At 54.3% G+C, this 26,753-nt stretch overlaps 1 protein-coding gene across 1 annotated transcript; it reads left to right on the forward strand.

Moving 5' to 3' along the window:
- The first annotated feature begins 215 nt into the window (after positions 1-215).
- GNA11 (G protein subunit alpha 11) lies at positions 216-26,368 on the forward strand. Its single transcript, XM_084883553.1, has 7 exons — positions 216-630; positions 15,555-15,739; positions 17,772-17,926; positions 18,509-18,637; positions 21,822-21,951; positions 22,091-22,244; positions 23,672-26,368. Exons 1-7 carry the CDS (start codon positions 495-497, stop codon positions 23,860-23,862), a joined length of 1,080 nt encoding a protein of 359 aa, XP_084739679.1. The 5' UTR covers positions 216-494; the 3' UTR covers positions 23,863-26,368.
- The last annotated feature ends 385 nt before the right edge of the window (positions 26,369-26,753 follow it).

Consider the following 26,753-nt stretch of genomic DNA (forward strand, 5'->3'; position numbering starts at 1 on the left):
GGCGGAGTCCGCCACATTCCCACAATCCCGGGCGGCCCCGCCTGGCTCCCAGCTGAGCGTCCCCCTTCCCACGTTGGCGCAACCAAACCCGCGGGCGCGTCCGCTTCGCCCCGCCCCACCCCGCCCACCTGGACCGCTAGGCCCGCCCTTCCAGAGGGCGCGCAGGCCGCCGCCCCCTCCCATTGGCCGAGCCGCATGCCCGTCGGCTCTGGGCCCTCGCGCGTTAGGTTGTGCGGCGCTGTCGCTTGGTCGCAGCGGCTGCGGTTGGCGGCGGCGGCGGTAGCGGCGGCGACGCGGGCTCGGGGCGGCAGGGCGGCAGGGCAGGAGTGCGTGGCCGAGCGGGACCGGCGTTCGCAGGCAGCCGAGCAGACCGGCCGTCCCGGGGGCCTAGCGCCGAAGGCCAGGCGGGCGCGGCCGGGGCGGCTCCAGGCGAGGGCCGGGCCGGGCCGGGGGGCGGCGGCGGGGGTGGCCGGCGGGCGGCCGGGGCCGGGACGATGACTCTGGAGTCCATGATGGCGTGTTGCCTCAGCGATGAGGTGAAGGAGTCCAAGAGGATCAACGCCGAGATCGAGAAGCAGCTGCGGAGGGATAAGCGCGACGCCCGTCGCGAGCTCAAGCTGCTGCTGCTCGGTGAGTGCGGCCGGGCCTGCGGGGTCCGCGGCGGCGGTGCGCGTGCGGCCGGGCGGGGCCGCCGCCGCCTTGCCGTCCGCGCCGGGCCGGGGGCCTGGGGGTCAGCCCGGCCGTGCCGTCCACGCAGGCGTCCTGGGGCCTGGGGGCCAGCTTCTGCCTGTGCAGCCCGCGGTGCGGGGTTGGGCCTCGGAGTCAGGGCCCGTGTTGTCCACGGCGGCATCCGCGGCCTGGGGCTCATCCCCTGCCTGTGTTGTGCATTGGCGGGGGACCCTGGTTTTCGGGGTCTGTCCCCGGCTGTACTGCGGGGTGCGCCCCTGCCTGTGCTGTCCACAGGAGGCCCCGTTTCTTCAGAGCCAGCCCCTGTCTCTATGGCCCATGCCGAGTTTCTAGGAGTCACCTCCTGCCTTTGCTGTCCACATCCGTATCCAGGGTCCTCAGGGCCAGCCAGGGGGTCCCTGATCTCTGCTGGGTCTGCCCTACTTTGTTGTCCTGGAAGGCCTGTCCTCTGCCCCTTCTCAAGAGATGAGCCCCCTTCCTGCATCGGGCTGGCCGTCTGTTTCTACCCTACCGAGGGTCCACGAGCTGTCCCCAGCGTCTCTGTTCAGGCCTAGACCTTTGGACTGTAATCCACAGGCGCGCCCCTCACCTCCCAAGATCCCATCTCAGACCCTTCCCACCAAGTGGAGCCCTGGTCCCTACACTCGGGGCCTGTCCCCCACCTGCCCCCATTCCTTAAGCCATTTCTGCTCCTCCCTGCCCCCTGAGGGAAAGGGGTACACACACCATGGGCGACAGCCTTTCTTTTCTTCTGGAGGTTTCTGTTTCTGCTGGAGGCTGGGGGCAGGTGGAGCCTTTGCAGGTTTTCAGAACTGGGGACTCGTCCACCGCCCCCAGTCTCTAACTTCTGCCTTGGTGGGGGCCGGTTCTCCTGGGTCCTCCTCCTCCTCACGGGAAGATTCCTGTTCCCCGATCCTGTCTCCCCAGGGCACACCTGTTGCAGGGAGTGAGTTGGCCCAGCTGTCAGCAAAGTGTTGTCACCCCAAATAAGGGCTGTTGAAGGACTTACCTCTGCCGTCAAAGGCAAGAAGGTCATTTACAAAACAGAAACCTGGGCCCTGCCCTTTGTGAGTCCTGCTTCCATTTCATTCCTGGACTGCAGGGAAAGTTGGGAAAGCTTGCAAGCTGCCTAGAGGTGGTTTTGATGGGCCAGGGCGGGAGAAGGGGGCGGGTTTAGAGGGGTGTGGGGCTCCTGACGGTGAAGAGAGGCATTGGTGGCCCTTCGAGAGGCAGCTGGTCTGCCTGGAATGCACTGCATCTCCCATCTGCAGGGTCCTCCCTTTTATGAAATACCTTCTCTGCTTATTTTTTCCAAATGTATATTCTGATTTACCTAAAGACCATAAAGTAGGCTATCTCTGAGAAAAGACAGGCAGAGAGTAACCTTAAAGTTGGACAGAAACTTGCAATGGTATCCGAGTGGCACTTGGGAGGACTTTGTGGAGGTGGCTTTTGCAGTGGGCAGTAGAGTTTATTTAAAAAGGGGGGGGGGTCGTTATAAATTAGAAGTGTCTCAGCATTATCATCAGCTGGCCTTGATTGGGGCCTGTGTAAGTCTCCAGGTGCCCTGCAGCCTATCCCGAGTCTGTCCAGGCTTCGCATTGATGTGGGGGGTCAAGGCCACAAGTCAGCAGCCTATGCTCCTGCAGCCTTGGTGTGCCTCTGCGTTCTCCCTGGCTCCCCAGGAGCCCTGCAACGGGTCTGGAATTGGCCAATGTCCACCAGAAGTCGTGGGGGAGGCAGTTGCAGGGGCACCTGTGTCTGTAGTCCCACCCCTTCTCTCCTGAGGGCACCCAGCCAGCACAGTGGGGGATCAGGCACCTGTTTCTTTCTTCTTCTTTTTTTTTTTTTTTTAATATATTTTATTGATTTTGTACAGAGAGCAAGGGAGAGAGAGAGAGAGTTAGAAACATCGATGAGAGAGAGTCATCGATCAGCCGCCTCTTGCACACCCCCTACTGGGGATGTGCCCGCAACCAAGTTATGTGCCTTTGACCTGAATCGAACCCGGGACCCTTCAGTCCCCAAGCCGACGCTCTATCCATTGAGCCAAACCGGTTTCGGCAGGCACCTGTTTCTTGAGGTCACGTCCCAAGCATGGAGGTCAGATAAGACACTGAGGGTGATGTGAGCTCTCAGGTCCAAGGTGAAGGGTTCTGACATGAGGAGGATCATTATCAGTGCAGGGCAGAGGCCCAGGAGATGTGTGGGGTGAGGACTAACCCTGAGGCCCTCCTTACCCAGTGATCCTGCAGGCTTTGGGCCTGGGACCTTTTTGGGAACCCTGGGAACACTTACTACCAGGCAGCCTGTCCTTTTAGATCGAATGCCCCTTGCTGGGAAGACTTTGATGAGGTGCAGGGAGGGCATTCTTACTGAGTACCCTTTGCCTGGTACCCAACTGCTTGTAGGACTCATTTTAGCCCCCATCCCCACAAGCCAGCCACTGGCTAGGGACTGTCCCCATTTTGCAGGGGCAGACTGAGCTTTCCAGCTACAGTCTGGGCTGAGGGCTTCCACCCCTTAGCTGCTCAGAGTGGAGTGCCAGCTTCCATATCCCTGTGGCATCCCTGTGTGTGGGGTCTTGTTTTGTGAGGTTCTGGTGGTGTCTGCTTTGGCACCTGGGCTTGGAACCAGGTGGAGCAAATTACTGTCACTGGAGAAGCCCTTGCCCGCTTCACCAGGTGGGCCCCCTATCTCCTTAGTTCTGCATTCATGTGATCTAAGGGACCGCTCTGCCTGGTGGGGGTTTTAATGTCCCATCCTGGTGGCAAGAATGACCTGCCTGGGGAGCTCCTAGAGCTGGACTCTGACCCTTGGGCTGGGGGAACCTCTTGGGCTCTGACCCCAGTGCTCCCTCCATAGCTCCTTTTTAAATCTCAAAGAGGCTTCTCTTTTTCATACAGCAGGTCTCCCCCTTGGCATGGGATATTGGGGCCAGGTCAGTCTCCGTAGGGGGCCATCCTGGGCACCGTGGGGAGCTGAGCAGCATCTCTGGCCCCACCCACTTTATGCCAGCACTCCCAGTCTGACAACCACAGATGTCCCCAGACATGGCCTGGTATACTTTGTGGGGGCAGGACTACCTCTGTTTGAGAGCCCCTGCCCCGTGGTAACAGTATAAAATGTGTGTTGCAGAGCTAGTGTATTAGTGTAGATTATTTTGTCAAATGTTTTGTGAGTGCTTAAAAAGTGGGCATTTTTGTTTGTAGAGTCCAAAGCTGTGTGTGTGCATGTATGTGTGCACTCAACACTCAGTATACATGTGAATGTATGGATACAGGTCTTCAATGTCATATCTATGGTGTTCCAGGCAGAGTCCTTGTTAATATTCTGTCTGTTGTTGGGAATAGGATGCCGCGTATGCCTGTGCTGCAGGCCCCGACAGCATGCATCACTCTCCTCTCCTGTGGACCAGAACCCTGAGGCCAGAAGGAGCTCTGGGGCAGGGATCCCAGGCGGGCCCACTGGCTTCTGTCATTTGATAGAAAACCACTGAGGGGGTCCCTTATCTGTCCCTCGAGGCAAGTTTCCCATTTGAAACGTAAGACCTTTCTTGGGAGCCCCGTTTCAGAGGCCCAGAGGCCCAGCAGCCTGCCCGGCCGAGCCCAGTGGCTCCAGGGATTTCTAAATAAAGCAGGGCGGTCAGTTCCGCAGGCTTCCTGTTGGCCAGCTCCGGGCCCCGCAGGGCGGTGAAAAGGCTCGGAATCTGGCATGGGGTGTGGTGGCTCCAGCGGGAAGGGCGCGCCTCCCAGTGCTTTGAGGTGCAGCACGGAGCGTGGTCACTGGCTCCTGGCAGAGAGGCCTGGCCAGGTCCCCTGCAGATCGAGAGAGCAGGAAGCACCATGGATGGCCTGTCTGTCCCTGGATTTCCCCTGGGGCTGTGGAAGGACCTCCATGCACCCGAGGAGTCTTACTGTGCTTGAAATGAAATGTTTTTGGCTAAGAGGGTTTGCTTTCCGGGTGCAGTCCCTGGAAGTGCCTCAGGAGCCAAGACGGCCCTTGGACCCCTCTGTCCTCTGTTTCCTTGCAAGTCCCAGGAAGACACCCAGAGCCTGGTCCCATGGGGCCTACAGGGCTGACTCCCCACAAAGGACAGTTAGTGTTGCAGGCCTTCGGAGCATGGCCTCACCAGGTGTGTCACCAGGCTCTGGGGCCAGAGCTGGCACAGACGGCTGTGCTTCCGGTCTGGGCTCTGTGTGTGCCGAGCTGTGCCGGTCACTGCGGTGAGACTGGAGGAAGTGCTCAGCCTCAGACATTTAACCACAGGAGGTTTCACTTTCTGCTTCTTGTGGTGGAGCCTTCCTAGGTGCAGCCCCACAGCGCGTTGTAGTTACTACCGCCTGTGGCCCCGGTGTTAGGACACCAGACATAGCTTACACGAGGGCCTCTGCCAGAGGACTGCTTTTGTCTCTCCTCTGTCCTGGCCCTGGGGGGGGGGGGTGCCTCTGGTCTGGGACTCCGGGCCATGAGGGTGGATAGAGCTGGAGAGCAGAGGGAGGAGTGGTCCCATCTCTGGTCCCAAGGCACCCCTTTCCCAGCTTGCAGCTGCAGCCTGATCAATGTCAGCCTTGGTGGCCTGCTCCCTGGTGTCTGTGAGCAGTGGATGGGATTCTGGGCTTTGGGAACCCGGGTTTTGGTGTAACTCACGATGCTCAGAGAACGGATTCCATACCTCAGGTGGCTGGCTTGTGGGAGGGAATGTTCATAGTTCCTGTGCCCTAGGCCTGTCAACTCCCTCTCTCTCACAGCAGGGCCCCCAAAATTGGGTCCCAGAGCTCGGCTGTCATGATTTGGCCATTAGGGTACTTTTTCTTTCTTTCTTTCTTTTTTTTTTTTTTCTCATTCTCACAGGAGGATATTTTTCCATTGATTTTTAGAGAGAGTAGAAGGGAGGGGAAGAGAGAGAGAAACATTGGTGTGAGAGAGCCACATCGATGGTTGCTTCTCTCCTGCGCCCCAGCTTGTGCCCCAACTGGCCGGGGATCAAGCCTGCAATGGAGGTGCGTGCCCTTGACCAGAATCGAAACCAGGACCATTCAGTCTGCAGGCTGACGCTCTATCCACTGAGCCAAACTGGCTAGGGCTGGCACTTTTCCTGTCCGCAGCCCCTGATTGGTTCTGTGTGAGGTGGGTGCACTGTAAGCACCTTAGAAGGAGCAGCTCCAGTTGAGACGGTAGAAAATGCTTTTTGGATGTCATGTTAGTTTGCTGTGGACCTCGATTGGGATAGGGGATGTGGAGACATAGAGTTGGAAGGGATTAGAGTTGACAGGTCGGACCCCTCAGGGAGACCAGGGAGTGGGACGGGGAGTATGGACAGGAGACAAGTTCCCATCTTTCCTCTCTTCTGAGTGGATGGGGATGTCTGTAGCTGGGCTGGGTGGGCGGGCGGGTCCATCCGGCCCTGTTCTCCAGTTCCTGAACTCTGCCCATGCACCCACATCTAGTTGGGCTAGATGGCAGGGATGAATGGAACTGGGGGCTCATGCCAGGCCCACTGACCTTCAGAGGCTTCAGAAAAGGCTGTGAGAAGGCCCAGCAGGTGGGGATAAAAATGGGGGCTCACAAGACACCCAGCAAAATGGTTGGGATGGCCAGTGCTGCTGGGCTATTGCACGGTGGCCTCAGTTACAGCAGGCAGCATTGACCAAAGGTGTCGCACCTTGGAGGCTCCTGGGCAGAAGTCAGCTCCACTGACCTTGCCTTGGCGCAGAGATAAGATGAGTCCAGAGGTTCACACTTTCTGTCCTCCTTCCTGCCTCTTATCAGTGCAGGTGCCACTGGTTCTCTCTCTGGCCAAGGAGCACTTCCCCCAGTGCACTTACGTTTTCTCACTTCCCTGTGGCGGCGGCGGTGGAACAGGAGACATGGAAGTCTGGGGATGGGGGAGACGCTGTGGTTGTGAAGCAAGAAGACCCAAGTCTTTTGAGTTCCCATAGTTACCAGCTCTGTGATCTCAGCAAAGCCACTTACCTCTCTGTGCCTTTGATCCCTCACCTGTCCAGTGGGAGGTGGGATGATAATTGTATCGCCGAATGACTAAGTGGGGGTGAGAGGAGTGTGTAGTAGCTTTCCTTAGCTGCTCGAGGATTTTGTGTTTTCTGAGTCTCTCTGAATAAGGTCGCACCCTCTTTGATTCTGGAGCTGTTGTCACAGCTCGAGGTCCATGTTGTATTTCCAGGCAGTGTTTCCAGGTCCCCCGCAGTGCTATGCCTGGGCCTCCCTGGGACCCTGTGGGTTCCTGGCTTCACTGCTCACATCCCAGAGTGGTGGACAGCCCAGTGCCAGCCCCAAACCCCAGCTTCTGATCTAACACTTGGGTTGGTTCTATTGCTGGACTGCGGCCACCTGCCCCTGGGGTAGTGGGTAACAGCATACTCAGTGCGTCAGTGATATCAGATAAGTGTCAACCTTCCTGCTCTTCAGGTTGTGGCCGGCAGGGGGCTGAACCCCTTTTCTCTCCCACATTTGGAGGTGTTTGCCTGGGCTCAAGGCTCAGACTGATTTCCTTCAATCCAATCTACCACCCGAGTTCTCCGCCAGTCAGTGAAAGCAGGGTGGCAGCCTCCACCCATCACAGAGGGGCTTGTTTTCCTTCCTCTTCTCTAGTCTCAGCCGAGGCAGCACTCAGACTATCCTCCTGATGGCGCAGGACTAAGTGTGCGTAGGGGGTGACCTGCAGGCCTGTGAGGGGGCTGACAGGCAGGAGGCTGCAGGCAGACCTCCGATGGGGAGCTGGTCCTCAGCGTGCTGAAAACGGGGACCTTACAGATACAGAGTGAACAGCAAGGACACTCTGGAAAGAACAGCTGGTGTGTCGGGTGCTGGGTATTTCTTGGAAACCGTGAATTTGGGTTTCCGTGCCAGGAGCTCAGTAGGGTTGGAGGGATGGGCCCATGAGGTGATTTGTATTTAATAGTGGTAGGAACTCTGGCACACAGCTGCAGGCAGACTTCCTCTCAAAACATGGGGCTGGTCCTGTTACCAAAAACCTATGGGTAGGCGGTGCAAAGGGATTCATGGACATAAACTTGAGGTCCAACCGCAGCCAGGACCTGGAGCTACTCAGCTTCCTTCAGGAGGTGTACACATGCATCACTTCCCCACCGTGTCATTACCTGTGCAAGCACCTGAATCCACATCTGCCATCAGGGCCTTTACACTTCTAGCACCACAGGGAACCTCATATGACTCTTTTCTACCCATGCCCCTGCCCTTCCTGGCATCCATCCACCCACCCATCCATCCACCCATCCATCCATCCACCCATTCATCCACCCACCCATCCATCCACCCATCCATCCACCCACTCACCCATCCACCCACCCATCCATCCACCCATCCATCCACCCACCCACCCATCCACCCACCCATTCATCCACCCACCCATCCATCCACCCATCCATCCATCCACCCATTCATCCACCCACCCATCCATCCACCCATCCACCCACCCACTCACCCATCCACCCACCCATCCATCCACCCATCCATCCACCCACCCACCCACCCATCCACCCACTCACCCATCCACCCACCCATTCATCCACCCACCCATCCATCCACCCATCCACCAATCCATCCATCCATCCATCCAACCATCCATCCATCTCTATAGTTAGACCTCTTTTAACCCACCTCCACCCCCTGCCCCAGGCCATCATCACCCTGTTGCCTTATCCATGGTTTTGCATATATTTATATATATATATATATATATATATATATATATATATACACACACACACACACACACACACACACACACACATGCATGCAAGTTCTTCAGTTGATCTCCCACCCACCCACCCTCTCCTGCCTTCTCTCTGAGATTCCACAGTCTTTGCCATCTGTTTTGTTCATTAGATTCTGTATGAGTGAGATCATGTGATACTGTTTTCCTCTGACTGGCTTATTTCGCTTAACATAATACTCTCCAGGTCCCTCCCTCCATGCTGTCTCAAAGGGGAAGAGATCCTTCTTTTTTACTGCTGTATAGTATTTCATGGTGTGTGTACCACAACTTTTTTTTTTTAATCCACTCATCTACTGATGAACAATTGGGCTGTTTCCAGATCTTAGCTACTATAAATTGTGCTGCTATGAACATAGGGATACATACATTCTTTCTGATTGAAATTTCGGGTCTTTTAGGATATATTCCTAGAAGTGGGATCACTGGGTCAAATGCAGTTTCATATTTAATTTTTGAGGAAACTCCATACTGTTTTCAATAATGGTTGCCACAGTCTGCATTCCCACCAAGCAGTGTACTAGGGTTTCTTTTCTCCCATCCTTGTCATTTTTTGATTTGTTGATGGTAGCCATTTTGACAGGTGTGAAGTGATACCTCATTGTCATTTTAATTTGCATCTTCCTCATGATCAGTGACTTTGAGCATTTTTTAAAGATATATTTTTATTGATTTCAAAGAGGAAGGGCAAGGGAGAGAGAGAGAGAAACATCCATGATGAGAAAGAATCATTTATTGGCTGCCTCCTGCATGCCCCCTACTGGAGATTGAGCCTGAAACCTGGGCATGACTGGAGTTGAACCTAGGAGCCTATAGTGCCCAGGCCAACGCTCTATCCCCTGAGCCAAACCAGCCAGGGCTTGAGCATTTTTTCATATGTCTCTTGGCCATCTATATATCCTCTTTGGAGAAATGTCTATTTAGGTCCTTTGCCCATTTTTTAATTGGATTGTTTATCTCCCTTTTGTTAAGCTGTATAAGTTCCTTACATATTTTGGATATTAAACCTTTATCAGATGTATCTTTGCCAAATATGTTCTCCCATACAGTGGGCTCCCTTTTCATTTTTTTTTAAATTTATATTTTATTGATTTTTCACAGAGAGGAAGAGAGAGGGGTAGAGAGTCAGAAACATTGATGAGAGAGAATCATCAATCAGCTGCCTCCTGCACACCCCCCACTGGGGATGTGCCCGCAACCAAGGTACATGCCCTTGACTGGAATCGAACCCGGGACCCCCCAGTCTGCAGGCCGACGCTCTATCCACTGAGCCAAACCGGTTTCGGCTCCCTTTTCATTTTGTTGATGGTTTCATTTGCTCTGCAGAAGGTTCTTATTTTGACATAGTCCCATTTGTTTATTTTCTCCTTGGTTTCCTTTGCCCTAGGAGATGTATCCTTTAACATATTGATACGACAGATGCCTGAGGTTTTGCTGCCTATGGTTTCTTCTAGGATTTTTATGGTCTCATGGCTTACATTTAAGTCTTTTATCTATTTTAAGTTTATACGGGATCAGAAGACATATAGTCTCCTGGGGTTGAGTTTTTCCCCACTTGGCATAATTCTGTGGAGCCCATCAGCTGTTGGGTATGTCCATGGGGCTTCCTTTTCATTGCTGAGTAGTGTCTATGGTACAGGTGGGCTACAGTTTGTCACCACCTACTGGGTGAAGAACATCGGGACCAATGCCACTCTTTGGAGATTTTATATATATATATATATATATATATATATATATATATATATATATATATATATATATAAAAGCCTAAGTGACCTTTACGACCAATGACTGGAACAATCGGTCAATCAGTCATTATGATGCGTGCTGACCAGCAGGGGGCAGACGCTTAATGTAGGAGCTGCCCCCTGGTGGTTAGTGTGCTCAGCCAGAAGCTGGGCTTACAGCAGGTGAGCTCAGCTGTGGGGGGGGAGCCTCTCCTGACTCCGCGGAAGCACACTGAGCAGGCACAGCCGGGCGAGTGGCACAGGCCGACCCCCGCTTGGACTTCTCCCTGGCCGCCTGCCACTTGGTGCACTGCTACATCTCCTCCCAGGGGTCCTGGATTGCGAGAGGGCGTTGGCCATGCTGGAAGTCCCCCCACCCCCACCCCCCCACCCCGCCCCGTGCATGAATCTGTTATGAATAAAGAAAGCTTCCTGGAATACTGTGTGTGAGTTCAGAGCAGCTACCCACTTTGTAGTTGGGGGTACATTGGGTGCTGTGGACCAGTTCACGTGGACAGAATGAGGTCTGATCATTGGTGTCTTGCACATTTTTATGTGACAAGATCTCCCAGGGGGAGCATAACTGGGCAGGATGAGTTGGAGGCCAGGAGGGCGGCGCTGACCAGGACCCTGGGGGAGTCTGCAGTAGACTGGGTGAGTGGCATGAGACTTCTCTGGGCAGGTCGATATTGGGTCAGGAATGTGGGGGATACTCGGGTCAGAGATTCTGTCACAAGTGACATGTGCTGACAGGATGTGGCAGTAGCTGGTTGGCCAGGAGACAGGGCAGCTCAAAATGAAGGCCACAGCCAGAGCATCTGAAACAGGTTACTTTGGCTGGCACTGTGTGGCCCAGAGTCTGTCCCTCTCTCCCCCCTGGGCATATCAGTGGCAGAGTACCTCTCAGGCCAGCTGGACCTGGCCTGTTCCAGGGCAGAGGGCCCTGCTGGCTCCTGCTCCCTGCCACTGCTTCTGGCTTTGAGGCTTACTCAGAGCTGGCACTGGCTCTCCCCACTCAGTCTCTGTTGGCTCAGATCACTAATAATACGAAGCACATGTTGCCCTCTTCAATGGACCTTCCATCTCTGTAGCTGCCACCGTCCTTTTTCTGTTTTTACTTGAAAACTGATGCCACACTGACCATTCCACATCATAGTCCTTACCCTTGGGGTATCTCTTGCTTTTCCTCCTAGTTTTACTGAGACACAATTCATAAGTAACATGTAAGTTTAAGGTGTACAGCATGATGATTTGAAGCAGGTATGTATTGTGAACAATTGCCAAGATTAGGCGAGTTAACAGCTCCAATACCTCATGTACTTGTGCTTTTTTGTGTGTTTTTGCCTCTTCTGGAGGTGATCACGGCTGCTGTCTGTAGCATGGGGGAGCTTGCAGACTGGATGACCACAGGAGTTTGATGACCTTCGGCACACGTTTCTCCCAGGACCCCTGATGTCTCCAGGGGTTGGCGGCTTCTCGCCAATCCTGAGGTGACATTCAGGACCCCTCCCCACAGACACTCCCCTCGCATCTCCCTTCCTCTCCTGGGGCCCAAACAGTGTCACATGCTGATTTACTACATAGACTGCATGTGTGTATGTATGTATGTATGTATGACTGACACACACACACATACATACCCAGTGTGCCTGTACTGCCTCTGGGGAGCTCTCTGGGGGGCTCTCGTTGTCATTTTTGCCTCCATTTAAAAAAAAGCCAGTGTGAGGCCAGTTCCTTTCTCATTTGAGCAGTGATCTGGTTTTCAGACTCTTCACTTGTCCTCCTAGCATCCTCATGTGAAAGCCCAGGCTACTGTTCCTTCTGTAGTTGAGGTGTTGGCAGCATGAGGGCCTTGTGGACTAAGCGTGGGACCTGCCCGGCTCGGCTTCAGGCTGACCTGTGGGGCTACATCCGGTGTTTGGCTTTAATTCTTGCACCTGTTTGACTGTTTCCAGTGAGAGAGCCTTTCAGACAGACCAGCAAGGCAGTTACCTTTGTGTAATAGCATTTTGTCAAAAATGGGACTAATCCCCTCCCTACACTACATGGGTGGTATCTAGGGACATCTGTGGTTGTCACTGCTCGGGGTGCTCCTGACACTGAGTGGAGCCAGGGATGCTGCTTAACACCCTACAATGCCCAGGACGAGCTTCCCCCACGGAGAATGACCTGTCAGCAATACCAAGCGGGGGCCCTGGCCAAGAGGAAAATGTATTAGAAATCACATTCCTGCCAAGACCAATCCTGAGGTTGCATTGGCTCAGGGATAGAACGTCGGCCTATAGACTGGAAGGTCCCAGGTTCGGTTCCGGTCAAGGGCATGTTCCTTGGTTGTGGGCACATCTCCAGTGGGGGTGTGCAAGAGACAGCCGATCAATGATTCTCTCTCACCGATGTTTCTCTCTATCCCTCTCCCTTCCTCTCTGTAAAAAATTAATAAAATATGTATTAAAAAAGAAAAAGAAAAAAAGGAGTCACGTTCCTACCACACCACTTGCCCCTTCCTGCGGTGTGTGTGAAGGAGGGGCAGCGAGGGTCCAGCCGGGACCTGATGCCCGTGCACAGACCACGCCCCTCCTGCCTCTGGGACTCAGGTGGGTTTGGGCAAGTGAGCCTTGGCCTCTTGTACATTTCGTGGCCGAGGTGATTGTCTGAGATAGGGTGGTAGGGGGTGGTGTGGGGGTCGTTACTACTTGATGACAGAACCAAAGTCATATTTATTTATTCCATAAAAAGCCTGAGTTGGTTAATAAAAGCACCAGAGCTCTAGCTGGTTTGGCTCAGTGAATAGACTCAGTGTCAGCCTGTGGACTGAAGGGTCCCAGGTTCGATTCTGGTCAAGGGCACATGCCTAGGTTGTGGGCTTGATCCCCAGTAGGGGGCATGCATGAGGCAGTCAATCAGTGATTCTCATCATTGATGTTTCTCTCCTTCCTTCCTCTCTGAAATCAATCAATATATATATATATATATATATATATATATATATATTTTTTTTTTTTTTTTTAAACTACCAGAAAGGCAGCCACAGCCAAGGTCCCTGCTTTGTGATGTGTCTCATTTGTGACTCGGGTTTCCCTGAGTGAGCTCAGCGTCTGTGGTCAGTTACCGGATGCTGGTGAAGGCTTCCTGGCTGCTGGCAGTGATCACTGGGGGCCATGGGCCGCTTGTCACAGAGGCTGGTGACAGACCCTGCGGAGCCTCCTCACACAGGCAGGGGCATGGCTTCCCAGTGTCCGGGGAGGGGAGCTGCTGCCTGGGCTCAGGGTTTCTGGGCACAGGCCGGGCCCCAGGTGGCTGTGAGCAGATGGCACCATGGACAGAGGCATAGCTTTGGCAAACACCTGGAGCTGGGTAGGTGCAGGTCAACTCACAGAAAGTGCTAAAGATGAGCCTAGAGCACATGTGTCAAACACAAGGCCCGCGGGCCAAATCCAGCCGGCCAGGCCTTGCAATGTGGCCTGCACCGCGCTGTCATCACTGCACTCCGCTGTCAGTTTATGACATTGTCAGTTTATGATTGTTCAGTAAACCATTCGGCCCGCGATTTAGGCTGGATTTTAGATTTTGGCCCCTTCTCTGATTGAGTTCGACACCCCTAGCCTAGAGGGATGCGTTCGGCAAGTTTGGGATATTCTGAGTCCCCAAAAGGGGGTTCAGGGGTTCTGTCTGTGAGGGGACCTGTGTTGTGTTATTGAGGGCCTGAGACAGTGCATTCTTAGAATGTAGAAGTTCTCTCTTGCTGTGAAATCACTCCCGGCCTAGCTGGTTTGGCTCAGTGGATAGAACCTCAGCCTGCGGACTGAAGGGTCCCAGGTTCGATTCTGATCAAGGCATATGCCAGGGTTGTAGCCTTGATCCCCAGTGGGGGACATGCAGGAAGCAGCTGATCAATGATTCTCTCTCATCATTGATGTTTCTGACTCTCCCTCTCCCTTTTCTGAAATCAATAAAAATATATTTAAAAAAATAAATAAAATCACCCCAAAACTTAGTAGCTGAAAACTGCAAACACTTGTTATCTCTGAAGATTCTCAGGTTTCTAGCTGAGAGTCTCTCAGGAGTCTGCAGTAAAGCAGTCAGCAGGGGCTGGAGGAATCCCTTCCAGGGGCTTCCTCATGTGGGTGTAGGTGGGAGGCCTCAGCTTCTAGCAAGTTTGTGAACACATTAAAAGCCACTGCAGTTGCTGTCCCTATGCGTGTGTATGTGGGGTGTACAAAAGTGGGCTGGAGGGATCGGAGGCACAGAGGACTCCTGGTTGGATGGTGTGTATTGAGACCAGGGCCTCATCTTGAGGCTGAGGTAAGGACACAGCCAGCTGAGTGGCCCCTTTCACATGGTTTTCCTGACTTTCTGATTTGTCGAGGCAGCAGAGCCTCAGTGTGCCCCTCTCTGAGGTTGCGGGTCAGAGCACTCACCCTAGAAAAGCCCAGGAAGGTGGTTGTATTCCGCATGCTTATTGAGGAAGAAATGAGACACACGGGTTCGGTGACGCACCCATTGGCATGGTTTCCAGAACAGAGATAAGAGTGGATGTGGTGATGGAGGGCAGAGAGGTGACACCCAGGGAGGACATGGGACACAGGGCTGTGGTCACGTGGGGGAGAGCCTTCAGGACGGCTTGATATTGGGGTGGGTTACAAGTTTGGAGCTAATCAGAAAGGAGCTTCTTGTGATGATCCCGATTCCTATGACTCGATTTGGTCCTCACTGCTGTGGCCTGAGATGCAGATACCAAACTCCTGCCCCAAAGGAGATGTTCTAGAGGGACTCATTGAAGACGAGCGGTGGGAGGTCAACAGACATTGCCAGATTAGACAGGGATCAGGGTGGGCTTGGGAAAGGGCTGAGTGCACTCCACAGGAGAGGTCACTAAGCCTGACTCGTAAGGAGGTGGCAGTCTCTGGTGGAGAGACGTGTAACTTGTACGGGATTCCGGATCTTCATATGCAGCCCTGTGAAACTTGGGTGCTCTGCTGACTCATACCCAGTGAGGTGGCCACTCACCTGTCGCTGTGACCTGACAGGACACTTGGGAGGAGGGGCCTGCCTGCTGTGGGCCTGGGGGCTCAGCTCCCTGCATATGTCATTCTTCCTTTTTCCGTACCTCAGTTTCCTCCTGTGTACAACAGGTGCAAGTGGGAGGATGACCAAGGCAAATCTCAGGGATGTGCTTCAAAGAGTGGTCGCCTGTTGGTCAAGTGTGTCCCATGTCTCCTCTGAAGATGGGCGAGCCACTTGGAGCCAGAAGCATGTGTCCCAGAGACTCAGCTACTGGTGTGCCGAGTGAGGGGACACAGGGGAAAGGCGAGTGTGTGAGCTGTTAGCATGTGGGTCTGGACCCCTGTTCTGTCTCACGGGGCAAATGTTGCATGTTGCAGGCACGGGTGAGAGCGGGAAGAGCACGTTCATTAAGCAGATGCGCATCATCCACGGGGCTGGCTACTCGGAGGAGGATAAGCGGGGCTTCACCAAGCTGGTCTACCAGAACATCTTCACTGCCATGCAGGCCATGATCCGGGCCATGGAGACTCTGAAGATCCTGTACAAGTACGAGCAAAACAAGGTGAGGCCGTAGGCCGTGGGGAGTGCCACCTGAAGGAGATGGTGGGGCCACTGCTGAGGCCACACATTCTGGAGGAACCCCAGGTTCCCCTGTCAGGTCGCTGTAAGTGCCCCATTCTAATGGACTGGGAAGCCAGCCGACAGGTTAGCTGCCCGGTGTGAACGCCTGGTTTCTAGTCCCTCAGAGGAGACCTTGTCCTACCAGGCGCTGTACACACCACCTTTGGCCTCTTGGTGAACCCAGGGAGGTGGCGCTTCCCTCTCCTGTTTTGTTGTTGTTGCTGTGTGTGGTTTTTGTTTTGTTTTTTAACAGCTCTGTTGAGATGGAATTCATATGCCACAAAAGTCACCCATTTAAAGTGTGCAACTCGTTTTTAACATTCGCAGAGAATCACGCACCATTACCTTTATTTAATTCCAAAACATTTGCATCTCCCCAAAAAGATGCCCTGTCCTGCCCTGGCCGGTGGCTCAGTGGTTGGAATGTCCTGTACACGAAAAAGTTGTAGGTTTAATTATCGGCCAGGGCACATACGTAGGTTGTGGGTTCAATCCCTAGCCAAAGCACGTACGAGAGGCAGCCAGTAGAAGTTTCTCTCTCACCTCGATGTTTCTCTCTCTCCCGCTCTCTCTAAAATCAATAAACATATCCTTGGATCAGGATTTTAAAAAGAAAGATACTCTGTTCCCATTAGCAGTCACTCTCCATCTCCCTCCCCAGCCTCTGGCAACCATGAACCCACTCCCCATCTCTGTGGATGTGCCTGCTCTGAGCATGTCACATGCATGGAATCACATAGTGTGGCCTTGTGTTCTGGCTTCTCTCACTGAGCGTTGTTTTCAAGCTTCATCATACTGTAGTGAGTGCCAGTGCTTTCTCCTTTGCCTGGCAGACAATAATCCAGTGCATGGATGGGTTACCTTCGCCCATTGATGGACATTTGGCTCTTCGCATTTTTTGTCCCCTGTGAACCCTGGTGCTGTGACATCTGTGAACAAGTTTGTTTTTTTTTGTTGTTTTTTTTTAAAGAGATATTTTATTGATTTTCCACAGAGAGGAAGGGAGAGGGATAGAGAGCTAGGAACGTCGATGAGAGAGAAACATCGACCAGCTGCCTCCTGCACACCCCCTACTGGGGATGTGCCCGCAACCAAAGTACATGCGCTTGACCGGAATCGAACCTGGGACCCTTCAGTCCGCAGACCGACGCTCTATCCACTGAGCCAAACCGGTTTTGGCTGTGAACAAGTTTTATTCGCACACTTTTTCTCATCTCTCCCGGGCCTGTGCTTGCTGACACCTGCTCTCCCCAGTGGCTGCCCTGCCAGCTGTGGGCCCAAGGCTCTCACTGGAGGCCTAATTGACTTTGCTTTCATAGATCTGTGTTCAGAGACTTCGCACACGCCCAGAAGTTCTCCTTGGGCTAATGCATGGCATGGAGTGCATATCTGTCAAAATATGGCTTAAGTGAATTAATTTACTTTTAGGCTTAAGAATGCCAGTCAGCCAGATTTCTAATATGTCTCTGATAGGTGTGTTCTTACCTTTATCCCAATTCACAGGTGTTCAGGGACCCCTCCCCTCCCCGCCATCCTGGCTGGGGGCCAGCTGGAGCCTCGGGCCCATTGGGTCTCGATTTGTAGGATCTCTTCCAGCTAAGGCCCAGTTCAGAGTCCAGTTCACACTTGGACCATAGATGACCATCAGCATCTCTATTAATGAAATGCTCTATTAATGAAACTGCAGCCTGTTTCTATAAATACAGCTTGATTGGCACTTGCCTTCCTGACCTGTGAAAGCCCCTCCTACATAGGGGGACATGGTGGCCCGGCAGGCCCTGCCCCAAAGTGCCCCAGTCTCGGGTTTGCTTTGAGACCTGTTCTTCCTCCCTCCTGTTTACACAAAACTAGAGTTTATGGTTCTGACTCTGGTTGGCTGGTGCTGAGTGTGGCCACATCCTGGGACGAGGGATGCACCCCTTGTGTCCAGGCCCTTGGCAAGCCCATGGCCTTTTCCCCTCCTCTCCTCACAGGCCAACGCGCTCCTGATCCGGGAAGTGGACGTGGAAAAGGTGACGACATTTGAGCACCGGTACGTCAACGCCATCAAGACCCTGTGGAACGACCCTGGCATCCAGGAGTGCTATGACCGGAGGCGGGAGTACCAGCTCTCCGACTCCGCCAAATAGTGAGTGAGGGCTGCCCGCCGGCCCCGCCAGAGCATGCCCGAAGGCCATGGGGGTCCTGTCAGGTCCTGGGAAAGAGAAAGGACCTCAGGGGAAACTGAGGCAACCTGGGGAAAGGGTGGACTCAGTTAATGACACTGAATATTGACTGGTTGGTTGTGACAAATGCAATAATTAATTGAAGATGTTCATGGTAGGGAAGGTGGGTGTGTGCTGGGAATTTCTGTTGTGTCTCTACAACTTTTCTGCGGCTCTGAAATGATCCTAAAATAGTAAATTTATTTCTGAAAAGTCACCCATCCAGCCCGGCAGCCTCTCTTGGAAGCCCTGGCGCTGGTCCCTTTTCTCCTTCTAGAGCAGGAGAGTCCCTCCCAAGTCTTCCCCTGATCAGCATCTTTGTGTCCCATGAGACCGAGAATGACCTGCTCCTTCCTGCCCAGGGTGGGGGTGGGGGGGCCTTGTTCCATCTTTTCCCGAGTATTCCTGGCTGTTTCGGGTGAGACCTGCAGGCCCCTCCTGGTTGCTTGGGATGTCCCCTCCCCTTGCAGCCTGGCCTGAGCAGCCCTGTTCCTGCTCTGTTGCAGCTACCTGACCGATGTGGACCGCATTGCCACCTCGGGCTACCTGCCCACCCAGCAGGACGTGCTGCGGGTCCGTGTGCCCACCACCGGCATCATCGAGTACCCGTTTGACCTGGAGAACATCATCTTCAGGTGCCTGTGTCCTGGTGTCCGGGGAGGGGGGGCTTTCTGGGGAAGCTGGGGTTCTGCAGGCTGCTGTGATGGCTGCTCCTTTCCAAACCCAGAGCCCCCATTGTGGGGGCAGCAAAGATCCTGGTCTTCGCCCGCAGGGAGCTTCTGATCCAGGATGGGAGATAGATTTATGAATAAGTAACCATCTCCAGTTTCAGAGTGAGCCAGGCCCCGGGGACTGTTGGGGCTGGCCAGAGGCGGCCTCAGGGAGACAGCCTGTGGGTGGGGCCTTTGCAGTGCAGTGGTGTGAGGGAGGGTGCTGACTTGTGCAGGAGTAGGCGGGTGGTCTAGAGTTCCTGCAGAGCAGGGGTGCTGTGGGTAGCTGAGGGTTCATGGAGACCCCTCTTGTCCACTTCCACACCTCTTGTCCAGCTGTGCCCTCAGCCAGCGCACTGTTGTCTGGTTGTATGATCAAAGAAGGCAGGCCAGGCTAATGGTCTGGCTCTGATCGGAGCTCAGATGTCATCGAATGATGGCCTGATTGGCCTGAGTGTGAGATGGGTCTGGTCCCAAAGGGTGGACCTCATGTGGAGACCTGGCCCCTGGGGGCCCCGGTTTTAGCCCAGCTGCACTGGGGAGGTTCATGCTCCAGAAAGGCTGTGACCCCAAACACTTTGCCCCTGATGGCATTCCCCAGACTGGCTGCAGCTGCCATCATGTGCCTGGCATCTGAACCAGGGCTCTTGGCCTGTCACCACCCTCCTGCCCTTCACAGTCACCCTGGCATGTCCGCCGTCCACCTGTGCTTGTTGGAGTCCCCTCTGGGCAGCCTGTGTCTCCGCCCTCCCCTGGGGCCATTTCTGTCTGAGCCCTGCCTTCCACACAGCAGTGTGTGTGTGTGTGTGTGTGTGTGTGTGTGTGTGTGTGTGTGAGAGTGTGTGAGCAGGGGGGGGGGGGGGGCGGAAGGTAGCTATAGGAATACCTGTCTTTTCCAGTTCAGGTTGGGGCTTGAGGGCTGCTTTCCTTTAGAGCCTTTGTCTTTCTCTTTAAAAATAGAGTCTTTCCTTATTTTAAAAACATAGGGACTCTGGCCAGTGTGGCTCCGTTGTTTGGGCGTTGTCTGTGCACCAAAAGGTGCCAGTTCAGCCAGGGCACATGCCTGGGTTGCAGGCTCAGTCCCTTGGCATGCAGAAGGCAGGCGACTGATGTTCCACTCTCCCTTCCTTTCTCTAAAAATCAATTGTAAGCCTGGGGAATTCAGCCCTGGTGTTGCTCAGGGGTAAAGCGTTGGCCTGTGCACTGGAAGGTTATGGGTTCAGTTCCCGGTCAAGAGCGTGGACCTGAGTTACAGGTTCCATCTTTGGCCCTAGTTGGGACTTGTGCAGGAGGCAACCCATCAATGTCTCGCTCACATTGATGTTTCTCTCTCTCTCTCTCTTTCTCTCTCTCTCTCTCTCTCTCCCCCCCTCTCCCTCTCCCTCTCCCTCTCCCTCTTCCCCTCCCATTCTTTCTAAAAATCAATGGAAGCCCTAGTCAGTTTGGCTCATTGTATAGAGCATTGGCCCATGGACTGAAGGGTCTTGGTTCAGTTTTGGGCAATCCCTAACCCTGGGATTGCCCAAAACTGAACATATGGGAGGCAACTAGTCCATGTGTCTCTCACATTGATGTTTCTCTCTGTTTCTTCCCCTCTCTTCCACTTTCTCTAAAAATCAATAGAAAAATATTCCCGGTGAGGATTAACAAAAAAGCTAAAAGTCAATGTAAAGAAGTATCCTCGGGTGAGAATTAACAGCAGATAAAAGAAATCCCCAAAACTAAATAATGCTGTCTCTTAGACATTGTCCCCATTCCCCCCTACACCCCCCTCCTGTGTGTGTGTGTGTGTGTGTGTGCGTGCACACACCCCTTTTTGTTTCTGGACCTCTTGTTTCTTACCTGCTTCTCACGCTGGATAGTGAACTTTGCAGCCTGCTGTGTTCACTAGTAACAGGACATACAGCTTCGCTCTCTGCAGCTGTCCCTTCATTCCCTCGCAGTGGCTGACACGCGTTAGTCAACTGAATGCCCCTTCGTCTGAGTCTCCCTGTGGGGGAGGCCGAGACTAGGGCTAGTGTTTTATAGACAGTGCTGCATCACGACCAATGAGGGGAGGGTGCTTCCAGAAGCGGGATGTGGGGTCCAAAGGTGGGCCCACATTGCAGGTCCCACTGGGTTCACTCCTCACCTCCCCACACACTGCCTGTCCACTGGGCACTTTATTTTTAAATACATTTTTATTGATTTCAGAGAAGAAGAGAGAGGGAGAGAGAAAGAAACATCCATTATGAGAGAGAATCATTGATCAGCTTCCTCCTGCACGGCTCCTACTGGGGACCGAGCTCACAGCCTGTGCATATGCCCTTAACTGGAATCGAACCTGAGACCCTTTAGTCCAGTCTGCAGGCTGACGCTCCGTCCACTAAGCCAAACTGGCTAGGGCTTCATCGGGCGTTTTATTTTATTTTATTTATTTATTTTTTAAAGAAATAGGACATCTTAATTTATATATATATATATATATATATATATATATATATATATATTCCACAGAGAGGAAGGGAGAGGGATAGAGAGCTAGAAACGTCGATGAGAGAGAAACATCGACCAGCTTCCTCCTGCACACCCCCTGCTGGGGATGTGCCCGCAACCAATGTACATGCCCTTGACTGGAATCGAACCTGGGACTTTTCAATCCACAGACCAACGCACTATCCATTGAGCCAAACCAGTTTCGGCTCCACCGGGCACTTTAGACCAAGGTCTCCTCTTAAGGCAGAAATCAGATGTGAGGCCTGTTCCCACGGATCTGGGGGCTCTGATGGCTCCTGCAGATATGGGAGACTATGGGGGCCCTCCTGGTTCCCACAGATATTACAGGTGCTCATGGCTATAGCATGTATTGGGGGTACTCTTAGGGACCTAACGGGTTTTAGGAGGCATGGAGAGGCCCTGTGGCTCTGATGGACGTTGGGGGCTCTTCGCCTCTGGTCTGTTTCGGGAGAACCTCGGGGCTCTCATGGGCACTGGTGCGCTCTTGGGGCTTCAGTGGGCATTGGGGTGTATGTGATAGCGGACGGAGCATGCTGGTGGGAGGGGCTTGCTGGGGAAGCAGTGCTGTTTTAGAGCCCAGCACTGAGCCCTGTGGCACTCCTGTCACCTGCAGGATGGTGGATGTGGGAGGACAGAGGTCCGAGAGGAGGAAGTGGATTCATTGCTTTGAGAATGTGACATCCATCATGTTCCTTGTGGCCCTTAGTGAATACGACCAAGTCCTGGTGGAGTCGGACAACGAGGTGAGACGCCCTGCCAGTGCTTGGACTGCCAAGGGGAGGGAGGCCCTGGGTAGCAGTGAGGGGCTCCCCTGGCCTTTCTGAGGGCTCCGGATGAGGGCGGCTCCCAGGCCTCGTTGATCTCCGAGCCTTCCTTCTGCAGAACCGCATGGAGGAGAGCAAAGCCCTGTTCCGGACCATCATCACCTACCCCTGGTTCCAGAACTCGTCAGTCATCCTCTTCCTCAATAAGAAGGACCTGCTGGAGGACAAGATCCTGTACTCCCACCTGGTGGACTACTTCCCCGAGTTTGATGGTGAGTCCGGGGGATCCTTGCCTCCCTGTGCCTCCTCCTCCCTCCGTGGCCCCCGCAGAACCAGGAGACGGTCCAGAGCCCTGAGCCTGACCGGGTCTGTCGGGGAGGCGAGCCGGGGGCTCCAGCACATCCCTCACCCTCTTTGGGCCTCGGTGCCTTCAGCTGACAGGAGGAAGGTGGTTCCCTCGGGCCTGAGCATGGTTAGTGCCGGCAGAGCACTCCATTCTCATTGCTTCCTCCAGGATCCTCCCAAGCCTTTGATGGCAGAAAGGCCTTGTCCCCAGGAAGAGCATCATCTGTGGGAGGGGGCGCCCTGCAGACGGTACACAGCAATAGGAGGGACACGCTGGAATGTTCAGCTCCCAGTCCCCCTTCAGTGGCCTGTCCCTGATTGCCCACGCAGAGTGAGAAGTTCATGTGGGCTCAGTGGCCAGGCCATAAGGAGGAGCATGGTGCTGCCAATACAGAGTGACCCAGGACAACCATCCCCACCTCCCTGGACAGCTGAGCTCCTAATGGAGGCAGACAGCTCCTGTGTGAACCGTCCCAGCTTCTGGCACCCTCACTCTGTTGTGTGTGAGCTGTAGCTGTCTGCCCAGGGCGCTCGGTCACTCCCTCCCTCTAAGGCAGGTGGTGGTGCCCATGCTGGTTAGGAGAGCAGGGATCATGGGTGGACATCTCCCCAAGCGCTCCTGCCCGTGAGACACAGTGCCCAGCCTTTGAGTTGGGGGTGACAGGCTTGGTCTGACCCGTCATGGGTGGGGCCTTGTGATCTAGGCCACTGGCTCCTGCCCTAAAAACCTGAGTGAGGCTGGCAGGGATTAGGGTGCTGGGCTCTGAGCTCAGTCCCCTGGGCCTCTTGGCGGGGGTGGGGGGTGTTGGTGGGGCAGACAGGAACTCTGTTGGAGGGAGAGTAGGAGGTTAGCTGGGAAGGGACAGTGGAGATGATGGACCAAGGCTTAGAGCGGGTGCAGACCATAGGAAGGACGGAAATCATGGGCAGAATCCTCTGGGCAAGGGTGTGCACAGTTGGATGGACAGCCAGGCTGGGGTGGCAGCTGTTTGTATGTGCAAGGGTATGTGGGCATGCATGTAGGTCTGGGCACATGTGTGCACGTGTTTGGATGCATGCCCGTGTTTGGATGCGGGTGTGTATTTGTGGTGCATTGTGAGTGTAATCTGGTGAAGTGAGGCTGGAAGGAAGGTTGGCCCCTGTTTGGAGGTGATGGGAGCATCCATGTGCACACAAGGGCCAAGCGGTGGAGATGAGTGTGGGGTTGTGCAGACTGTGCACACCCACACGCAGAAGCCGCCTCCTCTCAGGCACACCGCAGCCCAGGCACATAGGCTGCCCCATGGCTGGCCCCCTGCTCCTTGTCCCTGGACGACAGGTCTGGGCCGCCTCACTAACCCGCCTCCCTCCCCAGGGCCCCAGCGGGACGCGCAGGCCGCCCGGGAGTTCATCCTGAAGATGTTCGTGGACCTGAACCCCGACAGCGACAAGATCATCTACTCGCACTTCACGTGCGCCACCGACACGGAGAACATCCGCTTCGTCTTCGCGGCCGTCAAGGACACCATCCTGCAGCTCAACCTGAAGGAGTACAACCTGGTGTGACCCTGGGCCGCGGCCGACCTCCGTGTGACGACGTGACCGCGGCTGTGGCCGCAGAGGAGCTGGTTTTTTTTCATATTTTTAACAAATGGTTTTTATTTCACAGTTATCAGGGGATGTACATCTTTCTTTCTATATACTTCGTGCACCTTCTCACCTTTTGTCAGCGGCACAGGCTGCCTTTTTCTGGCCTTGACTGTGGCTCGCCTTTTTCTAGAAAAAAAAAAAAAAGGAAAAAGAAAAAAAAGAAAAATGAGACAAGCAGAGATGAGACAAGTGCCCTGCCCCCAGCGCCTCCAGGCCTTCCTAGGCCCCGACCCCAGCCCCTCGGGGTTGCACCTTCGGCCACCGTGGACGGACCGCCCAGCGGGCCCCGGTTCCGTGATGTGGAGATGTGGGGATGTGGAGACTGTGCTGTTCTTTCTTCCTTTTTTAAGTTATTGCCATCTTCACGACTGTGCTGTATTTTTGCTCACTGGACTCCAAGAAGTGGGGGTGGGTCGCTCCCCCTGTTGCCCACCCTGGGAAGTGCCTAACCATTTTTTTATTTTATTTTAAAGGAAAAACAAAAAGTATAAGGGCTCCTCTGCAGTGAAGATATCTCTGGACCCTGTCTCAGTCTCCGTGGTTGCCTGGTCCTGGGCTCAGGGGTCCCCTGAGCTGTGTCTCCAGGGCCATCCGGTCTGCTTGGAGCTCCCTGTGTCCTGAGGGTCATGTGCTCACCACCCAGGCCGGAGAGCGCCGGGGAGCCACATGGCCTGGGAGTCAGGAGACGACCCACTGGATGAGAGTCACTTTTGCTTTCATTCCATTTTGTAGCCAGTTTGGAAACAGTGATGACTGTGGGCTGGGGACTTTTTCAGAATATTCTCAGGTCTGTTCCCACAAAGCAGAGAGAGGTTGAGGGAGAGTCCTGTGGTGGTTCCCAGGCGTGGTGGCCGCCCTTGCACGCACTTGCTGAGCCCTGGGAATCCAGCAGGCAGCAGGGGCACTTTGCCTAGAGCTGCTGAGGGTCACGTGGGACCCAGCAGCTGGCACCTTGGCCCTGGGCAGCCTCCAGGCATGGTCATGCACCACGCCAGAGCCATGGGCTGCCTGGCCCAGGTCCCCCTCCCAGAGGGACTCTGAGGGAGGGCACAGCAGGGGGCTGGTCTTTTGAGGGGAGGGAGTTGGCTTTTCATCTGATGTAGACTGAACACTACAGTGTTTGTTTTGTTTTGCACAGTGAAGGGGAACGGACCGCTCACTAAACCTGGACCCTAAAGTAGCAGTCTGTGTGGCTGCTCCTTTTTGGGACCATTAACAAATGCAAAAGAAACAACACAAAAATCGAACCCACCCAAACAGCCAGTCCTGGGTGGCTGGCCCCTACTTCCTCCTCTCCCCATCCCACCAGCAGGACAAAGCCAGGAGAGCCTCAGGGCAATGGGCAGCCAAAGACAGGCAGAAGTGGGGATGGCACATTCCTGGTAATCTGCTCCATCTGGGGCAGAATGAGCTGGGGATCCCTAGCTTCTCAGCCGATTTCCCAAAGGGGTCCTTTTTGTGCCGTGTGTGTATTTGAGAGGGTTGAACATACCCCCGTTCTCTTCCTCAGTGGGGGAAGCAGGTGGTGCTGCTGGCGGTGGGCCCGTCCGTGTGAGGACTTGAGGTCCTCGTAGGGTGGGCATCTTGATATCCTAGCACCTCTCAAGGGTCCAGATCACAAAAAAGGAACTGGATTGGGCTTTTGAGAGGTGGCAAGAGCATGTGGGGGAGGCACCAGGAGAATTAACTCCTCTTAGGACGCAGTGTGCCAAGCATCCCACAGCCCAAGGCTGGCTAAAGCCCCCAAACCCCCTTCCCCCCTTTAACTGGGCCTTCTGGAACTCCATGGGCCTGGCCCCACTCCAGGAGCTGAGGGCAGGGCCATCCAGTGTCCCGGGGGGAATCCAAGACCAGTTTTGTGCCAGTGCCAGCCGGGGCCAGAGGTCCCGGTCCCATGTAAGGTTGGTCAGTGTCTTTGATTTTCAGCCTGATGAACTCCTCCTAATGCTTTCTCTCACGTGCCAACCTCCCAGCCCCTCCCACTGTGTCGGATCACCCTGCAGTATAGCCATTCCCGGCACCCAATCCCTGAGAGACTGACACGTCTTAGTGCCAATGCCCCTGGCGGCAGTGCAGGGACTTGCGGCTGGTGGGGTGAACACTGTCGGGTAATACTTGTATATTACACAGTCCTGATTTCAGACGATTTAAACCTTAACCTATTTAAAAATATTATATAAAATGCTGTTTTTAAACCTTTTGTCATTTGAAATGCATGTATTGTCACATGTGCTGGGGGATGGGTGCAATTAGCTCGATGCCAACCCATGGCAGAAGCTGTCCTGTCCAGGTGGGTGGGCGGCAGGCTCTGCTCAGTGTCGGGGCCCTGACCCCTTAATCCAGAGACGCCTGATGGAAGTTGACTTTTCATATCTTTCTCCTGAAATGATTGTTTTAAATTGGAATAAATCTTGTTCCTAAATGCTGCAGCCCCTCTGCCTTATTTCCTGTTGCTGGCCACAGGGATGGGTGGGGGCTGCAAAGGGGCCCTGAAGGTCCCAGGGGTGTTGCCTCGCCCCCAATGGCTAGCCTGGATCCTGGCACCTTCAGACTGGAATCTGAGCTCATGGGACCCATTGCCATGGCTTCCTTTGGAAGGCCTTCCGTCCTGGGCTGGATGGGGGCACCAGGGCCCTTGCTCTGAGGTCTTGAGTGCTGGAGCATCCTGCAAGGGAAGTACCTCCTGCCTTGTCCCAGGAATCTGGACAGAGGGAGAATGAGACCTGCCTCGGGTCCTCACAGGCGCCCTCTGGTGCCTGCTGTGGGGAGGACAGACGGGAAGGGAGATGCAGGACCTGACTGGGGTG

Source organism: Pipistrellus hanaki (genome assembly GCF_964339955.1).
Source record: "Pipistrellus hanaki genome assembly, chromosome: 5".
Lineage (NCBI taxonomy): Eukaryota > Metazoa > Chordata > Mammalia > Chiroptera > Vespertilionidae > Pipistrellus > Pipistrellus hanaki.